The sequence below is a fragment of the Hyla sarda genome, chromosome 6 (genome assembly GCF_029499605.1).
Source record: "Hyla sarda isolate aHylSar1 chromosome 6, aHylSar1.hap1, whole genome shotgun sequence".
In the NCBI taxonomy this organism is placed as follows: Eukaryota; Metazoa; Chordata; class Amphibia; order Anura; family Hylidae; genus Hyla; species Hyla sarda.
Genome location: NC_079194.1, coordinates 116,651,431 through 116,675,375, shown reverse-complemented (window position 1 = coordinate 116,675,375; position 23,945 = coordinate 116,651,431). Strand labels below are relative to the sequence as shown.

The 23,945-nt window shown below is 42.4% G+C and overlaps 1 protein-coding gene across 1 annotated transcript in view; it reads left to right on the top strand.

Annotated features, from left to right (window-relative positions):
* The window catches only part of CELSR3 (cadherin EGF LAG seven-pass G-type receptor 3), a 191,015-nt gene extending 179,360 nt beyond the window's left edge, over positions 1-11,655 (top strand). The window contains 1 exon segment of the mRNA XM_056524795.1: positions 4,698-11,655. Coding sequence (XP_056380770.1) covers positions 4,698-4,725 — 28 coding nt within the window. The 3' untranslated portion in view covers positions 4,726-11,655.
* The last annotated feature ends 12,290 nt before the right edge of the window (positions 11,656-23,945 follow it).

The following is a 23,945-nucleotide window of genomic DNA, read 5'->3' as shown; positions in this document are numbered from 1 at the left end:
TCAAACTTATGTATGGCATGATTTACACTTTCTCAGGCTGTACAAATGACTACCTATGTAAGCCATGAGAAAGATGCAAATCATTGCCTTGGAGATTGTATTTCACTGTAGCAGGCAATCATATCCCACTGTCAAGGTTGTATGGTTTCTTACAACATATCACAACTCTCTGTTGTAATAAGCCATGCACCCTGACCGTAGCTTTTAGGTCTGTAGCGGTAGGAGCTGCACTGATTGAGCTTATTTTTATTTTCTCAGTGCAATAAAACTGCAGTAAGTGTTCATTAAAAATTTCCTTTGGTTTTGTTACAACAGTACCTATGTGAATTATGTTTCTATGATTCTGGCTAACCTACTAAATACAAAGTACATTAGCACAGAGTCAGGGACATAGGTCTGCCTATGTAGAAACAAAAAGGGGGGGGTTAATAATAGTGGTAAAGCAGTTTTTTGTTTATTTTTGGTACAATTTTTTGCACAATGGTTTAATTGTGCCAACATTTTGCATTTTTTTTTTACATGGTGTAGCATTAAGTGCTTTGGGAAAAAGTGTTGTAGTTGAACACATTTTCCTGCTGTGATTTTTGCACAGTGCATGAAATTTTTTCCACACCATCATTTTGCTGGCTAAGAAAAAGTGCTATTGCATTTGAGTCAGGTAAGTTGTGTGGAGACAACTTCAAACCGGATAGAAAATCATTTTAGCCATACCAACATTAATAAATTCTCAACTCTCCAAAATATTTAATCAAGATCAAGATGTTGTTTTTAACCCCTTAAGGACACACACTGTAAATGTACATACAGTGGGGATCAAAAGTTTGGGCACCCCAGGTAAAAATTTGTATTAATGTACATAAAGAAGCCAAGGAAAGATGGAAAAATCTCCAAAAGGCATCAAATTACAGATTACACATTCTTATAATATGTCAACAAAAGTTAGATTTTATTTCCATCATTTACACTTTTAAGATAAAAGAAAACAAAAAAATGTCGTCTGCAAAAGTTTGGGCACCCTGCAGAATTTATAGCATGCACTGCCCCCTTTGCAAAGCTGAGACCTGCCAGTGTCATGGATTGTTCTCAATCATCATCTGGAAAGACCAGGTGATGTCAATCTCAAAGGTTTTAAATGCCCAGACTCATCTGACCTTTCCCCAACATTCAGCACCATGGGTTCTTCTAAGCAGTTGTCTAGAAATCTGAAAATAGTTGACGCTCACAAAGCTGGAGAAGGCTATAAGAAGATAGCAAAACATTTTCAGATGTCAATATCCTCTGTTCGGAATGTAATCAAGAAATGGCAGTCATCAGGAACAGTGGAAGTTAAAGCAAGATCTGGAAGACCAAGAAAATATCAGTCATAACAGCTCACAGGATTGTGAGAAAAACAATTCAAAACCCACGTTTGACTGCACAACAGAAGAATCTGGCAGACACTGGAGTTGTGGTACACTATTCCACTATAAAGAGATACTTGTACAAATATGGTCTTCATGGACGAGTCATCAGAAGAAAACCTCTTCTACGTCCTCACCACAAAAATCAGCGTTTGAACTTTGCAAATGAACATATAGACAAGCCTGATAAATTTTGGAAACAAGTTCTGTGGACCGATGAGGTTAAAATTGAACTTTTTGGCCGGAATGCGCAAAGGTATGTTTGGAGAAGAAGGGGAACAGAATTTAATGAAAAGAACCTCTGTCCAACTGTTAAGCATGGGGGTGGATCAATTATGCTTTGGGGTTGTATTGCAGCCAGTGGCACAGGGAACATCTCACGAGTAGAAGGAAAAATGGATTCAATAAAATTTCAGCACATTTTGGTTGCTAACTTAATGCCATCTGTGAAAAAGCTGAAGTTAAAGAGTGGATGGCTTCTACAAATGGATAATGATCCTAAACACACCTTGAAATCCATGGGGGATTACATCAAGAGGCGTAAACTGAAGGTTTTGCCATGGCCTTCACAATCTCCTGACCTCAACATAATTGAAAATCTATGGATAGACCTTAAAAGAGCAGTGCGTGACAGACAGCCCAGAAATCTCAAAGAACTGGAAGACTTTTGTAAGGAAGAATGGGCAAAGATACCTCAAACAAGAATTGAAAAACTCTTTACTGGCTACAAAAAGCGTTTACAAGCTGTGATAGATACTTGCCAAAGGGAGCAAGATATTAACTCCGCAGGGTGCCCAAACTTTTGCTGATGCCATTTTTTTGTTTTCTGTTATTTTGAAAGTGTAAATGATGGAAATAAAATCTAACTTTTGTTGACATATAAGAATGTCTAATCTGTAATTTGATGCCTTTTGGAGATTTTTCCATCTTTCCTTGGCTTCTTTATGCACATTAATACAACATTTTACCTGGGGTGCCCAAACTTTTCATCACTGTAGCTGCAGCATGCTACTTGCACACATCGCTGTATATTTATGGTGCGGCTATGACAAAAATGCAGGAGCTGCGCTTTTTTCATTGTGGGTGAGTTCCAGCTGCTATCAGCTGGCAGGGAGTCACCGCTAATGCTGGACATAAGCGATCATGCTGATATCGGCTAGTAACCTTTTAGGTGCAGTGATCAATGCCAATCACGGCATCTATAGGTAAAATAAAGGTGTCGATGGGTTTGGTGGGGAACCCTCGTAGTGTATCTTCAGGGGTCTGATGAGTGTTAATGGCGGCCGGAGGTCTCCTATGGCACGCAGGATCTCCAGTCTTCTTCTGCGGTCTGCCTAGGCAATCTGTACAAGAAGATTGACAATAGTACTGATCAGTCCTATGTTATTACATAGTTCTAAACAGTACATTACAATCTAATGATTTCACATAAAAGTCCCCTAAAAAGTTAAATAAATATATATATAAAAAAAATTATTCCTCCCCCTTAATAAAAATTACCCCCTTTTCCCATAAAAAAAAAAGTTTAAAAAAAAAAAACAACATATTTGGTCAAACAGTCCTATTAAAACAAAAATGGTGTCAATATATGGAAAAATAAAAGTGTTATGGGGGTCAGAAAAGTAGAATTTTACCATACGTATCTTGCCATGAAAAATGTAATTGCGAAGTACACTTGGTCCTGCAAATAGCAAGCCCTCATATGGGTCTGTGGATGGAAAGATAAGAGTTATGTCTCTTAAAAGGTGAAGAGGAAAAATGAAAATGCAAAAATAAAAAGTGACTGTGACCTCAAGGTCAAAATGGGCTGTGTCCTTAAAGGAAAACTGACAGGCTGTTAACCTGCACTAAACAAATACACTGGATTATAGTACAGGTGGATAGGGGTAAAATGAGGTATGACATACTTAAAGGGGTACTCTGATGGAAAAAAAAAAAATTTTTAAATCAACTGTTGCCAGAAAGTTAAACAGATTTGCAAATTACTTCTATTAAAAAATCTTAATCCTTCCAGGACTTATCAGCTGTTGTATAATACAGACTTTTTAAAATTATTTTCTCTCTGTCCATGATGCTCTCTGCTGACACCTCTGTCCATGTCAGGAACTGTCCAGAGCAGCATAGGTTTGCTATGGGAAATTATTCCTGCTCTGGACAGTTCCTGAGACAGACAGAGGTGTCAGCAGAGAGCACTGTGGTCAGACAGAAATTAAGAAATTAACTTCCTCTGGATCATACAGCAGCTGATAAGTACTGGAAGGATTAAGATTTTTAAATGGAAGTAATTTACAAATCTGTTTAACTTTCTGGCACCAGTTGATTTAAAAAAAAAATGTCTTCCACCAGTGTACCCCTTTAAATTGGCCAAGGCATTTTCAAGATATGGCTCCCTTTGCTAGAATACTAATTAGGTTTAGTGTGCAATGGCTTGCCGAGCTTCTCTGCCCCAGTCCTGTATGTGGCGCTATGCCCGACCATCTTATGCATATTCTTTATTCTTCACTTTCACATCCTAGTCATTATGACGTGAGAGTGAAGAATAGTCAGCAGCGCATGTGCTCTGCAAAGATACCAGACCTCTTACGCAGCTGCAGTCCTTCATGTCACTAGGACGTGAAAGTAAAGAATATTGAATATGCATAATATGGGCGGGCATATATCGGCATACACAACAAAGGCAGGAAAGCTCGGCAAGCCGCCTCCCACCTCCATTGAGCACTAATCTTTAATAGCATTCTAGCAATGGGGGCCATGTCTTGACCAATTTAAGTAAGTTATACATCATTTTACTCCTGTTCACCTGCACTATAACCCATTGTATCAGGTTTAGTGCAGGTGAACATTATGTCAGTCAGTTTCCCTTTAAGAGGTTAAATCCAACAGCAGTCTGCATCCCATGCTGGCAAATAGACTTTTATGCAGCCACATTCACATGCAGTGCTGTTTTTGAGCCAAAACCAGATGTGTATTCAAACAGAATGGAATATAAAGGAAGGACTTATACTTCTCCTTCCTACTGGATCCTCTTCCCACTTCTGGCTCAAAAACTGCAGTAGTTGTTTTCCAAAAAACGCCAGAAAAAAAACGTGTGTGGAAATCAGCCTTATGCTACCGCATCTGCCGCAGTTAAGTCATGCCACTTATTGTGGACAGGAGATGATAAGTAGTCGTCACATGAAATACCGGGGTATTATCCTCATCCGGAGACACATCAGATTTTAATAGGGCCATCTATAGAGCACTGTGGAGGACTAATACTAGTGTAACAAGTGCCAATTTTTTTGTCACCTACTTAAGGTTAGTGAGAAATGATGGTCATTCATGAAAAAACTGCATCGGGAGCAGAAGGAGAGGAAGATCCTATGGGCAGCTGTGTATGCAAGCACTTGGTTACATATTTGCTAGCAGAGGTCTGTAGTCCACTCGCCAGCTGGCCTGAGACGTGACTGAGCAGAAGGAGGACGGGATCTCAGGTAACCACTTACAACTGCAATACTGAGGCCAGGATGGAACATCAACAAGTGCGCACAACCACAACAGGAGGCAAGTGTGGCACAGAGCACTGACGCAACCAAACGCTGTATCTATGTATCGTCCAAGACGCTTGCTACGGGAGGCTCCTTTAAATAGATGGTCATCAGGGGAAGAGATGTTCACTGAACTGAACAGACATTTTTTATACGTTTTTGTACGTTTGTAACCAGAGCTAAAAAAAAAAGGGAAAAAAACTTACAAAATTTTTATCCTTATTTTTAGGAATAATTTGTCGATGTCATTCCAATGCAGACACTGTTCTTGTAAGAAACTATTGATTATGCTTGGATTGTCTAGAAAGTAGTGGAAGGTCCGATGGATTAGGAGGAACCTATTACACAGGGTGAAAGGGGGAAAACAATGTATTTTAATATGACTGTATAAAAGGAAACTATAAAGAAAATGTCTTATGGTGTCTGGAATTCCTGATAAGCGAGAAATGTATACCCCTTGCCTTTACAGATTACGTTGTCACCATTCCTTGGAAATCTTTTAGGGGTACAACCCCATTTTCCAGTTTACATATAGAATAAATCTACAGAAGCCACTTTGTAAATGACAGAACATTACTTGTTACACACTGTATTATACTCCAGAGCTGCATTCACAAGAAGTAATGTATTTGCACATGGATTTCAGTTCTTATGCAGGATATGTCTGTAAGGCTCTGTTCACACTGCCATCAGAACCTCCATTTCATTCTCATCAGATTTAAAGGGCATTTTTGGCATCTTATATTGATAGCCTATCATGAGGATAGACCATCAGTGTCTGATTGGCAGAGCCATAGCTCTGGCATATACACAATAAATGTGGCCGGAAGCCCTGGCTTTAGGTTACTACAGCTCAGATGCACTAGAGTAATGTGGCACCACCACTACACAATGAACGCAGCCAACATCTTCTGGCCCTGTTTGTTGTGTATATGGCAGAGCAGCTTACACCCGGCACCCCTGCTGAACAGACACTGTAAAATATCTGGGAAACCACTTTTGGCTGTGTTTACATGGTATGTTTTAACTGCCTTTTGCCTGCAATTTTGTCACGATTTAGAAACGTTCGCAGTAAAATAGCGCCATTTTTGCTGCAACTATGGACATGTATACTTGTCTGTATTACAGCCACAAGTGCTGAACTAACTGCAGTTCTGCTGACCCAAACTGAGGTGTCCGTTTTGGTCATCAGAATCTCAATCGGGTTAGAACTTGCAGCTGTAATATGGATGTGTATACACATCCTTGTAGAGCCAGCCACACAAAATTTGGGGGTATGCAAGTGAGGATGAGAACTGGCGAGATTAAAAGGGTATTCCGCCTTTTTACATCTTATCCCCTATCCAAAGTATAGGGGATAAGATGTATGATCGTAGGGCTCCCGCCACTTGGGGCCTACGCGATCTCAGTGCAGCCCCCGGCTGGGGGTTGGCTCCAAGACGGGGATGTGACGTCACGGCCACGCCCCTAGTGATGTCATGGCCACGCTGCCCTTCATTCATGGACCTGAATGGAGGGGACATGGTGTGACGGCACGAGGGGGCGTGGCCGTGATGTCACGTCTCGGAGGCAGCGCTCGGCACAGAATGCCGGGGGCTGCACCGAGATCATGTGGGTCCCCAGCGGCAGGAGCCCTACAATCATACATCTTATCCTCTATCCTTTGGATAGGGTATACGATGTATAAAGCCAGCATACCCCTTTAACTCCCTGAGGTGTAAGGCTTCCTAAGTCATTGGAGATACTCGGTGCCTGGTACCTTATTGATGATAATATTATATGATAATACTTATTGCATTGTCTGCCAACATTCGGAGCCCGCAGGTTATGTGCATTCAGTGTAGGCAGCATGGTAAAACATCAGAATCGGATGCAGGGTTACTTGAAATAAACCTTCACCGGAGCTTTAAAAAGTGTATAATTGTATAAATCTTACGGACAATTTGCTTCAAATAAACTTACATTTTCATAAAGAGCGGTATAACAGAGCCACTTTTATATACTTGCTTATTATGTCCAACAGTACACAAGTGTAGTTATGTCTCCTCTGCCTCCTGCTGTATCGCCTTTGACTATAGTATGCAAATAATGGTGAACACTGTTAGTAGATAACCTCCTATTACCTCTCATAAAACACAAGGAGCCTCTTATATCCTGCCATAAAGGGGTTACATTTTTAATTTTAAGCCCATGACTTTTGCCATATTTATACAAGACTTGCACCAGGGCATGAAAGGGATGTAGCTTATCAATCTATCAAGCTATTATCTATTAACTTGCACCATCATTTTTATTTACTGGGGTACACATGGCAACTATGAGGAGGCATTGGTGTATTTACTGTGTGTCTGGCACATTTTGATAAATATGGAACAGTTTTTGCCAGATTTAAAGGTGTACTCCACTGGAAAAAAAAAATTAAATCAACTGGTGCCATAAAGTTGAACAGATTTGTTAATTATCACACAATGAAGAGAAAAGAACAGAAGGAGAGCAACTCTGTATAATGGTGGTACCGGTATTAGGGGTCTGCGGAAGTTGTCAGGGTCCAGTTACTCCGTAATACCTGCGGGGTGCATGCGACTAGATAAAGTATCAATATGTAACACTAAAAGAATGTAGCATTCACTCACCGCAACAACGGCATCGACGTTCCTGGCTGGAGGGGATCACGGGTCGATGTCTTCAGAACTTCAGGAGCGCTCAGAGGCTACAACCGGTTTGTTTCACGCACTGCTGCGCGCTTCGTCCGGCCTATCCTGAAGTCCTGAAGACGCCGACCCGCGATCCCCTCCAGCCGGGAATGTCGATGCTGTTGTTGCGGTGAGTGAATGCTACATTCTTTTATTGTTACAGATTTGTAAATTACTTCTATTAAAAAATCTTAATCCTTCCAGTACTTATGAGCTGTTATATGCTCCACAGGAAGTGCTCTCTGCTGACACCTCTGTCCATATCAGGAACTGTCCAGAGCAGGAGAGATTTGCTGTGGGGATTTGCTTCTACTCTGAACAGTTCCTAAAATGGACAGAGGTGTCAGCAGAGAGCACTGTGGTCAGACAGAAAGGAAATTCAAAAAGAAAAGAACTTCCTGTGGAGCATATAACAGATTTATAAATCTGTTTAACTTTCTGGCACCAGTTTATTTAGAAATAAAATGTTTTCCAGTGGAGTACCCCTTTAACATCTAATTTTCCTTTGTTTTTTATTGTTTCTTTATCTAATGTTTTACAGTTCGTGATTTCTGACACAGTCAGATGTTCAGACTGTGAATACGGAAGCTCCCTCCCCTGCTCTCCAGAAGGAAATCACAGCAAAATTTCACGCACTTCGGGGAAGGTTTACCAAAACCTGTGCAGAGGAAAAGTAAAGCAGTTGCCCATAGCAACCAGATAGTTTAATTTAAAAAGAAGGGTCCCTTAAAAATGAATGACGCAATCTGATTGGTTGCTATGGGCAACTGCACCATTCTTCCTCTACACATGTTTTGATAAATCTCCCCCTTTATACCTGACAAGCTAGCTGTATGTTACCAAATCAGGTTTCTGTGATTCTGAAGCTAAGACTATATTCACATGTTCAGGTTTATTAATTGCAGTTATTGAATACAAAGCCAGGAACAGGTCATAAATGGTCGTAAATGAAAGACTGAGACTTCTCCCCTTTTCAAATTCATTTCTAGCTTTTTATTTAATAATTGTAATTAATAACCTGAATGTGTGAACATAGCCTAAAGAGACTTTCTCAGTGCAAATCATTAAAGGGGTACTCCGCTGCCCCAGCATTCGGACCATCGTCACGGCCAAGCCCCTCGAACATCACACCACGCCCCCTCAATGCAAGTCTATGGGAGAGGTCCCCTTCCCATAGACTTGCATTGAGGGGGCGTGGCGTGAAGTCACGACCCCCGCAGCCCACACCGAGCATTCGGAACAGAATGTTCCGAACACTGGGGCAGCAGAGTACGCCTTTAACTTTCTTTATCTGTGGAATACAGTTGCAGCCATAAGATATGTTTGTACTAAGGGCCCTATTACACATGAAAATTATCGGCTGAAGTCAGCCGGAGAAGCCATCAGCTAATTTTTTGGCAGATTGGGTCATTTTGGTAAAAAAATCAGGGTCCCGCGTCACCCGTGTAATAGGGGATGCACAGCCGATGGCTGATAACAGCATAGGGCCACAGGAATAATCCAGTGATCGTTCGTGTAGTCATCCACACACGATTACTGAGCCATGTAATAGGTTTGGGCTATCTAACATGACCCTAAGGGGATGTTCACATGTTCAGGTTTTTAATTGCAGGTTTTGCCAGGGACAGATCATAACTGGAGGACATGTATAAAGGAAAGACTGAGACTCCTCTTTTTAGTTCCATTCCTGGTTTTGTATTCAAACTTGAATGTGGGAACAAGTGGTGGTTTTGATTGTTGAAATGGGCTTCCAATATTTTTAGGAAAATGTGTTTGCAATACATATGATGCACTGATAATCATTTTTTAAGTGTATTTCTTTAAAGAGGTACTCCACCCCTAAACATCTTATCCTCTATACAAAGGATAGGGGATAAGAAGTCTGATCGAGGGGGTCCCGCCGCTGGGGACCCCCATGATCTCGGCTGTAGCACCACAGACACCCAGGCACAGAGCAAACTTTGCTCAGTGCCGGATGACTGGCGATGCGGGCGGAGGCTCATGGCATCATGGTCACACCCCACTCATGACATCACTGCCACAGCCCCTCAATGCAAGTCTATGGGAGGGGGTGTGACGTCACGAGCCTCCAGCGCTGCTCCGGACGCTCTAAATGAACACAGGGTGCATCAGGGAGATCCCAGCGGTGGGACCCCCATGATCAGACATCTTATCCCCTATCCCTTGGATAAGATGTTTAGGGACGGAGTACCCCTTTAACCCCATTAACTATCCTTTCCAGATTTGAACCCCACTTGTGTTCTAATCCACCCATATGGCCTAGTTCAGACCAGATCTGTGGATTTCCCTGACTCCAGATCAACAATATAATAACTCTACATAACTGCTGAGCCATAACACCTAGGTTGCTTTCCAATGGTTTCTACATCCATAGACATTTTTAAAAAGGCACAAACAAACCCCTATTTGGCTATACAAGGAATATTATCTCAATATCCAGACTCAAAAGGCTGTTATTATAAAATTGTAATAAAATAAAAAACGGGTGTAAAAGTGGAGGCGCACTCTAAACCAAAAATATATTACTGACCTAGGAAGAAATTTCTTTTTGGATAGGATCACCTTATTGCCACCTCTTGCATGTCCATTAATAAAACCAGACAAGGGCAAATGCAAGCGTTCATCCATTCCAACCTTTCAAAATCACTGTTGCCGAAATGTCTGCATGTATCGGTGTTGCAATGACAATTAAAATATCAGAATTATTGTGTGCTGCAAGACTCCAACGTTGTCTATCGTGTAAATCCTGCAGATGAACATTATGTAAAAAGAAAGAAACCCAAGGTATAAATAAAACTATTCATGCAACTCGGAAAATGGTGCAGTATGCTAACATATACGTGTGTATATCAGCATACATCTACGTGTGCGTGTGGTCTTGGCGTGTTTTGTTCTTGGCTCTTTGTTATCTGTTGTTTAAATAGAAAAATGAACAAACCTGTTTATTTTTTCAGAATGTATATAAAGATTGAATCTCAAAATTCTATTTGTTACGCATATTTATACTACGGCCTATTTATTTTACTTGACTCATTTGTAAGCAATTTTTTTTTCTGTGTTTTGATAAATATTTTCGATGTTTATTATCACCAAAAAGACTCAAAACCTGTTTCTTTATTTTTAATTATTTTTTTAAACAAACAAGATTGTAATGGAAAATTGAACACTTTGGTGTGGTTTCTCTTTTTCAGCAATTTTTTTTTATTAAATATTTTTTTTTCCCATACAAGGGAATAATGGAAAAAGTAGATCTCTCAAAATTGCAGTATTCTAGGTTTCTAGTTCTAGCTTCCCAGGTGTAGGAAATTTTTTTTATTTTTTTTAAACTTTATACTTAAAAGATTCACATACACACATTTTTAGGAGTTAATTTCAATGAAAATTATTACTATAATTGTTCATTACAAAGTTTACTAGAGTAATTTTTCAAATGCTAAGGTTGATAGGCATTTTGACAATAAGTTAGTTGCCTAGAAACTGTTGGCAGAAGCAGTAGGTGACCATGGGAAATCTTCATGCTCTGATGTCACTCAATATGGAGCAGAAATGCTGGTGGTTTTTAGGACAACATGTGTCTCCCAATCAGAGTGACACAATTAAAGGGGTCCTCCAGAGCACACCTGAATGGATCAACTTAACTCATTGTTCACCAATATCTTGTGTTCTGAGGTAAAGAGTAAAATTTGTATAACTTAACACTTTTGGGCCCTATTTCTAAATCTGTAATAGCCACATTCCCCACCCCCTCAATTGCCATGTGCCAGGACCTCGTTGCAAGTACTACCTGCCTCCCCCTATAGCTGTGCCCCTGGAGGCATGAGGACAAAAGCTACATTAAATGGAGAAGATTATGGGACAGATCTCCTTTTATAAGAATTTTTTTTGTTTTGTTTTTTGTTTTTGTTTTTTTTTCATTTGTTTGTCGAAAAATGAAACAAGAAAGTTATTACATTTGTTTCTTGTAAAATTGTAAAAATAAAGCTCCAGATTTGACAATAAAATATTGTATAATGAGTTTGTCTGTTTCTTGTCAAAGGTTTCTGTATACCTCCAATTTGTGGTCCTCCAAAACAACAGAGTTCTGAAAAGATAAAGTTTTGCAATTAGAGTTTTTCCAATCCTATGGAGGAAGCATAGTGTATGTCTCATTCTTCTTTGTGTGCAGCCATCTTGTTGGTGAGTTATCTGTCTTGGCTGCATGGTACTGAAGGGACAGGCCTCCATCATTAAGTAGAATCAAGCATGAAGGTAGTACTAAAGGGGTACTCTGGTGGAAAACAAAGGTTTTCAAATTAACTAAAGCCAGAAAGTTAAGATTTTTAAATAAAGGTAATTTACAAATCGGTTTAATGGTTTCAGTACTTATCAGCTGCTGTATACTACAGAGCAAATTGTTTAGTTCTTACCAGTCTGACCAAAGTGCTCTCTGCTGCCACCTCTGTCTGTGCCAGGAACTGTCCAGAGTAGACGCAAATCACCATAGCAAACCTATCCTGCTATGGAAATTTTCTGACACAGACAGAGGTGTCAGCAGAGAGCACTGTGGTCAGACTGAAAAGAACTACACTATTTCCTGTGTAGTATACAGCAGCTGATAAGTACTGGAAGGATTAAGATTTTACCTCTTTAAAGTCCCATTATTAGACTATTTGAATACATTTCTGATGTTTCATATAAAAGTAGCCAACCCTTTTAACCCTTGGACATGTTTACCAATTGTGGCACTTGTCCCAGCAGTTGGCGGGAACATCCTGGGGCAGCATGAGCAATTTGAGCAAGTGTGAGATGCCATCTGGTTATTACTTTTAGGTTAGTTTCTATTAAAAGGGTGTTATCTTTAGAATAGGAGGTACAAATTTGTAGCTCCATCATGGTGAAACCATATAAGTCTTATTCCCATTTGGTGGTATATGAAAATTGGCAGCAGAATAGAGAGTGCGTGAGACTAGAGTATTAAACATATATAAGCCCAGGAGAAAACAGAAAATATTTGCATCGTTGTTCTAATGGAGTAAGTGCGAGAGGTTTGGGTGGAGAGGAGATGAGGGATGAGGCAAAATGCTTTAGCTGGAAGTTTTGGAAAATTTTCAACAAGTTAAACCAATATTCTGTAAAAGAGCGAAGGACTTAGGCTCCTTTCACACTATAAAATTCATCTGTTTTAAAAATCCATTTAATGTTCCGTTATTAAAACCCTGAAAGTCTGCTGTTAAACATCCATTACAAAATCCCATACGGCCATTACAAAATCCCATTATAGTCTATGGGATTTTTACATTACCCGTTTTACCCCGTTATAGCCAGTTATTAATAACGGACGTTATTTTGTGACGGGAGAAAGAACGGAAGAAATAGTGCACTATTTCTCCCGTCACAAAATAACGTCCTTTATTAATAACGGGCTATGACTGGTTAAAACGGGTAATGTAAAAATCCCATAGACTATAATGGGGTTTTTAATGGTTTTATTAACGGGTCATTATAAAGGATCTTTAAAACTGACATTTCTATAGTGTGAAAGCGGCCTTAATGCCATAGACAGAAGGTGATAAATTGTGACTATGCACAGAAGGCAGGAAGAGAGTTATTATTGAAAAAGGGACTTTGCAGGAGATAAGAAGAGACAAAGCCAGCCAAGTATTTCCTTCGATTTACAAATCTGTGTCACAATAGTTACATTCTACAAACTCTTGTGTTGTGCTTTTTAATCTGTGCATCTACATTTTTTCTGAGCCATCTTGGTTAGTTAGAAGCTGCCAATAAACATGTGTTTCCAAAAGGTACAAGATTTCATTCTCCAGGCGTGAAGTTATACACAAGCAAAGTGTAAAGGCTGGAATTTTCCATGCTATTTGCCATAGGTTAACTGACTGTAAACTTTGTGTGAACTAGGAGCAAAATGCAGTGGACCGTAAATGGTTGCGCTCCTGCCCTGTTCTCTGGACTATACTTTTGAGTGTACCTCCCGTGCTGCACTATGCACAGTCATTTTCCTAAACTACATTGATTTCAAATTCTGCACCTAGATGCCTGAATGTGGCGCCGTTCTCCCCACTCCGTGCTGTATATAACTATGGATAGAATAGAGGACAAAGGTTCCCGCTCTGTCTCCGCATATAACTATACTACAGGAGATGAAGCCTCAGGCTCTGTCTCCCCAGCACCCATCTCCAGAGCGAGACCCAATGCCATAGAATCACATAATAATAGGAGGGACCTACTATAATGTGATTCTATGGCATTGAGTCTCACACTGGAGATAAGTGCTGGGGAAATGGAGCCTGACGCTTAATCTCTTGTTGTATAGTTATGCGTCAGGGAGAACAGCCCCCAATTTAGGCACCAAGTTAAAAATGCTACACAATAGTAATTTTTGTCTATTTATGTAAATCGGATACAATGGAGGTATGCTTTAAATGTTAAACACAAGGACTGAGGAATCCAGCCTCATCCAGACAACAACCAACAACACTCTCCAGAGTATCAGGTATAGAAAGTTATAGAGATTGTATTTAACAAATTGTCAGAGTACAATGGTTTAACATTCTTTTATTTGCTTGTTTTTGTTATCGTTTGTCTCAGAAGATCCAACCATTGGTTTGATAACAGGATGTTGCCAGAGATCAGCAGCGATGTGGCAGAACGTGTTTAACTTCTCTGCAGTGGCAACATGGGGGAAATAAAGCATTACACAATGGGATGTCCAGGTCATGTATGGACATGTTGGGTCCTCCAAATACAGACATTAAGGCAATGTTCACACCTCGGAATATCCGAGCGGAATTCCCCATTGTAATTCTGCATGGAGATCCTGGAGCAGCAGAGTCCTGTTGAATTCAATGGAATTTATCTGCCCTGTGCACACGGCGGAATTTCTGATTTTTGTGTCCGCAGAAAGAATGAATTTGTTCATTCTTTCTGCAGACTCCGCACAGAATGCATAACCATGCGGTCCAAGCCGCAGCCTCCTAAATGTCCGCACAGAGATTTTCTGTGTGGACATTCCGAAGTGTGAACATAGCCTAATAGAAAACTCCTCTATCCATTTAAACTACTGCCCTAGTAGTAATTGAAATGGGTCTTGAAGACCAGATTACCTTCTTATATACTGTCTAATGTGAATCTTCCTACATGCACTACTATAATCTTTGCCAAAGCTCATTGCGACTTCACTACCACCAAAAACATGCCCAAAATGTTGGGTGGCAGAGGCTATTATAAGTAGAGATGAGCAAGCCGAGGGAACCCAGTCTCTCTCTCTGAACTTTAGGGTAAATTTGGTTTGCAAAACTTTCAAACTTTTTCAGGCTTGGCCTGTGAATTGGCACTATTATTAACAGGAGGGAAGAGGAACACATGGCATTTTGGCACTTAAATAAATGTAGGAAGTACTAGGAACACTGAGATGAGCAGGAAGGTCACATGATCCCAGGTTATCCATCATTGCTTGTAGGGATGTCCCGATACTGGTATCGGTGCCGATACTAGCAATTTTCATGGTATCAGGGACTCATTTAATGTCCCCGATACCATGCCCGATACCTGGTGCCGCTCTGTTGCCCCGTTCTCCTGTCCTCCGGCCCACATCATGGCGTCCTAGGGAGGAGCATGTGACACACACGTCACTCCGCCTCCTCTCCTACACCCAGCATAACGCTATGGAGGAAGCAGAGTGACGTGTATGTCACATGCTCCTCCATAGGACGCCATGATGCAGACCGGAGGATGGGATAACGGGGCAGCAGAGCGGCAGCACCCGACCCGAGGAAATGAGCTGCCTGCAAGGAGGGCGCTGCTACTAATGTCTAAGTGGGGGGGGGCCCTGCTGCTGTCTAAACAGTGGGGGGCCTTCTGCTGTCTAAAGGGGGGCCCTGCTGCTGTCTAAATGGGGGGCTGCTGCTGTCTAAAGGGGGAGCCCTGCTGCTGTCTAAAGGGGGGCCCTGCTGCTGTCTAAAGGGGGGCTCTGCTGCTGTCTAAAGGGGTGGGGGCCTGCTGCTGTCTAAAGGGGGGGCCTGCTGCTGTCTAAAGGGGGGGCCTGCTGCTGTCTAAAGGGGGGCCCTGCTGCTGTCTAAACGGGGGGGGGGGGCCCTGCTGCTGTCTAAGGGGGGGCACTGCTGCTGTTTAAATGGGGGCCCACTGTCTAAAGGGGGGCTGTGGTCTACCAGGGGGCAGCTGTCTACAGGGGGGGCTGCTACTAATGACTGCCAGGGGATACTACCTAATATTAAAGACAATCTTACAGCAGAGTCAACTGCACTAACTTGAATTTATAGGTAGATAGTGCAGGTGACCCGGTCTCTGCCGCTTCTCACCATGTGGTCATCGGTCTCGCACCCAATGCAAATTTCCTGTTCTGTCCAATGGAGAAGAGAGAGATCTTGGCTCATACTACAGCAGCCGCCTCCATTGTACACAACAAGGACCCACATATCATACGGTAAACAGCGCCAGAAACCGGGTCACCCTGGTGTCAAATTCTCTTTAAAATATAAGTACTCGTACTTGGTATCGGCGAGTACTAGAATTAAAGTATCGGTACTCGTACTCGGTCTTAAAAAAATGGTATCGGGACATCCCTAATTGCTTGCATTATGTGAAACACAGCTTCCAGGGCAATCAAGAGAAGGCACAGGGATGGGTTTAAAAGGCTGATAAAACCTTATGCACTGCATTGTGATCACCATCTTGGAGAGGAAGCTGAGAGAGAGCACTGCACAGAGGAACTACTGATCCCAGAAAGCCTTTAAAAATTTAATAGAAAGCAAGCTGAGCAAAGCATCGGGTAAGTGGACCTACCTCATAGTGACCTCCTGTCACCTCCCTGCTTTACTGTGTCCAGTAGGTGCATTACAGATTCCAGCAGTGTCACTGCAGAGTGAGCCCATAAAAGCTATCACATTAAAATACAAAGCAAGCAAAGCAGTGATCTGACCTATATTTTAAAGGGGTTATCACCCATAAGGTGATTTTAGTACGTACCTGCCAGACAGTAATGGACATGGTTAGGAAGGATCTGTGCTTGTCTTGGGGCTAAATGGCTGTGTTGTGAGATTACCATAATGCTGAGGGTATCATTTTGTGAACTGGCTATTTCCTGTTAGAGTTTGTTACCTCAAACTGCAAGTCCCATGATTCCTTGATTGTAAGTGTGAGGTCACTTTTCTCCCTCCCACATATCAGCCACCCACCCATTGAAACACACCTGTAATCCTGGGTGCCTCCAGCTTTTGAAAACCTACACTTCTTGCAGAATGATCTCCCCCGACCCAGCAGTTGCTCTACCCATTGAAGCAAAGCTCCCACTGAACACCTTACTAGTGATGTAACCTGAGAAGACAGTAATTTTGTATGCTGTTAAACATAAACATTGGGGCAAAAATCACCAAAGAATTGCAAAACCACCATGAGACACTATATTATGATCTACATTAACTTTACAGCCCCTGTAGCACTGTAAAATAAAAAATCTAAATCCGGGAATACACCTTTAACAGAAATACGCATTGAAAGTGTGTATAGTGAATGGAATACGCATTTTAGGCGACGTTTTGTGTATTTTCTGGGTTTAGTCAAACCTTTAGTATTTCTACCTGTGTTTAACATAAATATGCATTTAGAGCAGGGTCACATGTAGCGTATTTGCAGCATATTTTATGCTGCGCATAATTCTGCAAAATATCCTGTGTATTCTCCTGTGAAGCCCTGTGTGTCTGCTCATAGGAGAATACACAGGATACTTTGCAGCATATTTCATGCTGTGCATAATTCTGCAAATACGTTAAATACACAGGATAACATGTCTAGGGTTGGAGTACCCCTTTAAGTCCTGACTTGAAGTTGTGTGCGGGAAGTGGGCAATACCGTCCATCTCCAACAATCCATCTCCAAAGAGTCCAGGTTTGTATTAGGAATTTGTCCCTTCACCCTGACGCTCATTACTGGCAACATGCGTAAATAGATCTGTGTGTTCTTCCTATAGAAGATATCTTCAAGGATCAGTGATTTACAAGACCTTAGTAACATATTATACAAATGATGACTTGCACAAATTCCTCCCACCATTGCACTATATATAATGGGATAAGTTAGGTTTTGGATAGTAAATTGGCCTAGAAGCAAAGGATGCCAGATCATCCATCAAACGTGAGTCATTTATATTTTTCTATGGAACAAATTTATTACGGATTAAAAATAAGACAAATCACCAGTAAATATATAGAATATTATTATCTTATGGCGATGCATTTACCATTCTTCATTGTTAATTTTCAGTGAATAAAAAACATTTTTTTTAAATCTGTCCCAGTCATACGATGGACACCCAAGTACAAGACTAGTTATAATACAGTTATCAGAGTCCTGCTGGTTTCTTGTCACCAGAGCACAGGCATTGTACAAGCCTGGGTGATAGATACACTATATTATTAGATTGTAAAGTCACAAGGGTTACTGGATGGCATCATGGATGTGACTGTACGTATATGGAATTAAACAAATAGTTAAATCAATTTATTTGCAATGTGAATGATCATTACACTACATAGGCTGTAAACTATATAATGGATTAAACTGAGGGTGCTTGGCTACAGCCATGTCCTCTGCAGTTTGTCCAAGTGAAATTCCTATTTCAATAGTAAGGACTGCCTAGTAAATTGAGTAACATTAAATGGGCACTGTGAGATCCAAAAACTTTTTATATATGGTTACTGATGAAAATGAAAGACCTTTTGTAATATAGTTGTTTAAAAATGTTTTTATATTTAATAAAGAATACAAATTAGATGTATATGGTCAGGATTAGGTACAGAGTAACATATATTTTGTTTTGTTGTGGGGGATCTGACATGTACACTTTAAAGGGAATCTGTCAGGGGGTTTTATATAGTGTAACTAATCATAACTAGCTTTTTTAACAATCAAACCATGAAGCTTTTATTAAGTCTCACAAAATAGCCAGGACAAATCAAACAGGAGGCGGATATCTACATAAAAGATACAGAAGGGTGTTAATATACAAAAATCGTGGACTAAAAAGTATCATGTAGCATCAAGACAAATAATACAATATGACGACCGGCCTCCCCCTGACAGGAAAGCTCTTCAAGTAACATCATGGTATAGACACAGTGGCCCTCATTTACTATTGCAAACCCGACATATCTAGTCGGGTTGTGCGCCAGTTTTGGGCGCATTGCGCCTGAAATTCTGTCTGCGCCAGAATTTGCGCCTGAAATTGCGCCTGAATTGAAAAAACCCCAACTAACTCTCCATTTTGCTAAGAGAACCCGAAAAATGGGGGGTGATCGGCGGGAAAAGGAGCATGGTCACAGAAAAGGGCGTGTTCCCGACATTTTCACAAAATCCCAACATATTTACTAAAGTTTCCACAGAAAATGTGGTGGATTTCAGCTGAGGAAAACCCTACAGGTCAGAGCAGGTGTAAAAAAAGCAAAGTGTAGGGAAAGTGGAAACTGTAGGGAAACCTTAGTAAATACCGCAATGTCACAACTCCGCCCCCGTGTGACATCACAGCCCGCCCCCGCCATGCAAGTCTATGGCCGTCATGCCCCCTCAATAAACATGCATAGCGGGGGTGGGACGTGATGTCACAAGGGGGGCGGAGTCGTGACATCATGATACTCCGGCCCTGTGGTCGTCACATGGCAGATTCTGAGCTGGCAGCGTGGCGTGCAGCTCCCCGAGGTCGGTGCTGAATGCAAGATTGCGGGGGTCCCCAGCAGCGGGACCCCCGAGGTCAGACATCTTATCCCCTATGCTTTGGATAGGGGATAAGATGTCTTAGGGCCGGAGTAACCCTTTAAAGGCTGCATAGATGAATCTAAAGTTGAACACAGTTATAATGTTGGGCTAGGATAACAGCAAGTCTAATCTCGTGTCTCTCAGCTAATCACCTACAGTAGTGATTTACCGGGTGGTAAACGGCTGAGCGACAATGTGACGTATTGGGCCCCGGCACCAAGAAGAACATCAGGGCCAGGGCTCAAAACAACACATTGCCACTCAGCAAATCACTGGCCGAGGCTGCACATATCCTCAGACGGCGATTAGCTGATCTGCAGTATGGCGCTTCGATGACAAGAAGCAAGAGGATCAATGCGTGAGATGCCAGATACGGCAGGGGCACGGTGGGAGGTCCATTATGGAATAGTCTATCTTTTTTTTATTTTTTTATGCCAGCATTCTGGGCAAACATAAAAAAATAAATTGTATTTCAGAGTACTGCTTTAAGATTCTGTCTGCCGGTCGCTGTATTTTTTTCTCTTATTTTATGACAAATGTATTAACATGTCACATGTCATTATGCAAAACTAGAGTATAGGACTTCCGCTATCAAGTCTCCCTCACCACATTCAAGCCGAGCCACACGAAGAGTACTGCTAGACCGCTTGTGTCAGTGAGTACCTGCCGTGGTGGAGATCCGGGAGCAGACTTACCCGAGCCCCGCGCCTCGCAGCACATGGCGTCCCACAAAATGGCGGCGGCTACCGAAACCTGTGCAGACCTGCAACCAGCACCACGAGTCAGCATTCAGTGTGAAGGGCCGGAAGAAATGGAGGAGCAAATATTGCACCCCGCTAAGGGCGATGCAGGGGACATACCCTATATGGACATGGCTGCAGTGGTGGCCCGTATCATCTTACCTGAAATCAGGACCTCAGTAGAGGCGGCAATATCCAGCACTATTCAGCAGCTGCAGAGGGACATCTCGCTTTATACATCTCAGCTAACTGAGCTGGAACAGAGTTAGCCGTTTGGAGGACAAAGTAGGTTCCAGCAATGCAGTGGTACGTTGGTTAACTAGATCTAATGTGACCCTTAAAGAAAAGGTGGAAGATTTAGAAAATCGCTCCAGGAGGAACAACTTGCGCATCGTAGGACTGCCTGAGTCCATTATGCCTAACCAACTATCTCAACTCTGTGCCAGGGAACTACCAGAAGCTCTAGGACTGCTTGGACCTTGGGTTGTTGAAAGGGCCCACAGAATCCCTTGGACTTGTCCCCCCAGTCGCCTGGGGAATAACCTAAACCCCGCCAGATCATAGTCAAGAACCTGAACTATGCCGACAAGGAGCTGATCTTACGCACCTTCCAAAAAAGCTCATACCCCACTGATGCTCAGGGGTCTGAAATTGCTTCTTTTTGGTGACTACTCTGTAAAGGTGGCAACGCGGCGCAAGGCCTTTTCTGCAATCTGTTCATCCCTGGTACAGCAACAGATTTGCTTTGTTCCTCAGTATCCGGCTAAGCTCAAGGTCTTCTTCCTTAATGGCAACTCAGAGACTTTCTCTTCTCCGAAGGGGGCTCAGCCCGAATGGCATCTCTACAACTGCAGGATGGCGGCTCTCCACTTAATCAGAAGAGACGACTCATGGAGAAGGACAACTCTGTACCTGCACCCCCGACTTGAATTGAGTTTCTTATTGCTCTCGCAGGACTGAGTTTCTTATTGCTCTCTAAGGACTGAGTGTCTGTTCTGGGAGGTCCCTTGTTGATAAACGCTGACAATTTTGCATTTGCGGTTTGTTATCTATTATGTGCTGTTTACTTTCCGTATAATAAGTACCCATCCGTTATACCATATTCTTATTCTTTATGATGGGTGTTGATATGCTTAGTTAGATGGGAGCCCACTATAAATGTTCTCTCCCTCTTAAATTCTGTAGTAGTCCCTCTTGGGATTGTTGGGGAGGTTACAGTTTTTTCATATACACTGCTCAAAAAAATAAAGGGAACACTTAAACAAACACAATGTAACTTCAAGTCAATGACACTTTTGTGAAATGACACTGTCCACTCAGGAAGCAACACTGATTGACAATCAATTTCACATGCTGTTGTGCAAATGGAACAGACAACAGGTGGAAATTATAGACAATTAGCAAGGCACCCCCAATTAAGGAGTGGTTCTGCAGGTGGTGACCACAGACCACTTCTCAGTTCCTATGCTTCCTGGCTGATGTTTTGGTCACTTTTGAATGCTGGCGGTGCTTTCACTCTAGTGGTAGCATGAAACGGAGTCTACAACCCACGCAAGTGGCTCATTTAGTGCAGCTCATCCAGGATGGCACATCAATGCGAGCTGTGGCAAGAAGGTTTGCTGTGTCTGTCAGTGTAGTGTCCAGAGTATGGAGGCTCTACCAGGAGATGTGGAGGAGGCCGTAGGAGGGCAACAACCCAGTAGCAGGACCGCTACTTCTGCCAGGAGGAGCACTGTCAGAGGCCTGCAAAATGACCTCCAGCAGGCCACAAATGCGCATGTGTGCACTCAAACGGTCAGAAACAGACTCCATGAAGGTGGTATGAGGGCCCGACATCCACAGGTGGGGGTTGTGCTTACAGCCCAACACCATGCAGGACGTTTGGCATTTGCCAGAGAACACCAAGATTGGCAAATTTGCCACTGGTGCCCAGATGAAAGCAGGTTCACACTGAGCACATGTGACAGAGTCTGGAGACTCCGTGGAGAACGTTCTGCTGCCTGCAACATCCTCCAGCATGAACAGTTTGGCAATGGGCCAGTAATGGTGTGGGGTGGCATTTCTTTATGGGACGGCACAGCACTCCATGTGATTGCCAGAGGTAGCCTGACTGCCATTAGGTACCAAGATGAGATCCTCAGACCCCTTTTCGAGACCATATGCTGGTGTAGTTGGCCCTGGGTTCCTCCTAATGCAAGACAATGCTAGACCTCATGTGGCTGGAGTGTGTCAGGAAGGCATTGATGCTATGGACTGGCCCGCCGTTCCCCAGACCTAAATCCGATTGAGCACATCTGGTACATCATGTCTCGCTCCATCCATCAACGCCACATTGCACCACAGACTGTCCAGGAGTTGGCAGATGCTTTAGTCTAGGTCTGGGAGGACATCCCTCAGGAGACCATCCACCACCTCATCAGAAGCATGCCCAGGCGTTGTAGGGAGGTCATACGGACACGTGGAGGCCACACACAATACTGAGTCTCATTTTGACTTGTTTTAAGGACATTACATCAAAGTTGGATCAGCCTGTAGTGTGGTTTTCCACTTTGATTTTGAGTGTGACTCCATATCCAGACCTCCATGGGTTGATAAATTTGATTTCCATTGATAGTTTTTGTGTGATTGTGTTGTCAGCACATTCAACTATGTAAAGACGAAAGTATTTCATATGATTAGTTCATTCATTCAGATCTAGGATGTGTTATCTTAGTGTTCCCTTTATTTTTTTGAGCAGTGTAGTTTAGGGATGGAGGGAAAGTAGTATTACTATTACACTTTCTTGGGGTGGGGGGCGGGGGGCTCAGGGGTTTTCACTGCTTTTGGTTATAGTGGGGGAGGGGGCGGGGTGGGATTTGTTTGAGGGTAGCTAGGAGGAGAGGAGGTTTTAGTGCGCCTCCTGCAGTACACGTTAGAAGTGAAGTCCAGGAAGGGTTCTAGCACTGTGTTTGCCCAGATGATGGAGTGCTTTACTAATGTTGCTTGGTGCCTGTTGACATGCACTCCTTTTTGTGTTTGTTTCTTGTTGGTATTCTCGTGTGTGTCTCCTCTCCCCCCCTTCTTTCTTTCGCTTTCTCTTACCTTCTGTGTCTGTTGCACCCAATTCTCTGCAGTAGACCCTGCCCACATATCCCCCACTGAGTTACTCCTAATATGAAATTAGTCACCTAGAATTTTAAGCAGGAGAGAGAAAGAAATGCAGAGATGGCGCAATATAGTGCAGTTAATCCTTATTATAAAAGGTTGGGCAGTTGTCCAAAATAGGAATATTGCTCACCTATGGGTGTTGTGCAGGCAGGCACAACACTGGCGATCGCATGTAGCAAGTAGCTGGAAGCGTTGTTCAGTGTCAAGGCAGCCGGCCGTCGGTCGGTCCCGCTATGCAAGCGGTGTGGATACAGGAGAAAACAGCTGGTACTATGAGACCCTAGCGAGGCTCTCGCAGAACTCCAGCAGAAAATTCCGATTTCGGCTAAGAGGCGCACACCCAAGTATTGTGAAAGGAAGCAGGCTTTATTAATTTATAAAACATGCAGTGGGAATGGGACAACGCGTTTCAAAGGTTTTCTTGAAGAAGGAAAACCTTTGAAACACGTTGTCCCATTCCCACTGCATGTTTTATGAATTAATAAAGCCTGCTTCCTTTCACAATACTTGGGTGTGCGTCTTTTAGCCGAAATCGGAATTTTCTGCCGGAGTTCTGAGAGAGCTAGGGTCTCACAGTACCAGCTGTTTTCATCTAGAATTTTAAGGGACTTAAGTCCCCAGCCAAATGTTGTATGATGTTAAAACACCTATAAGAAA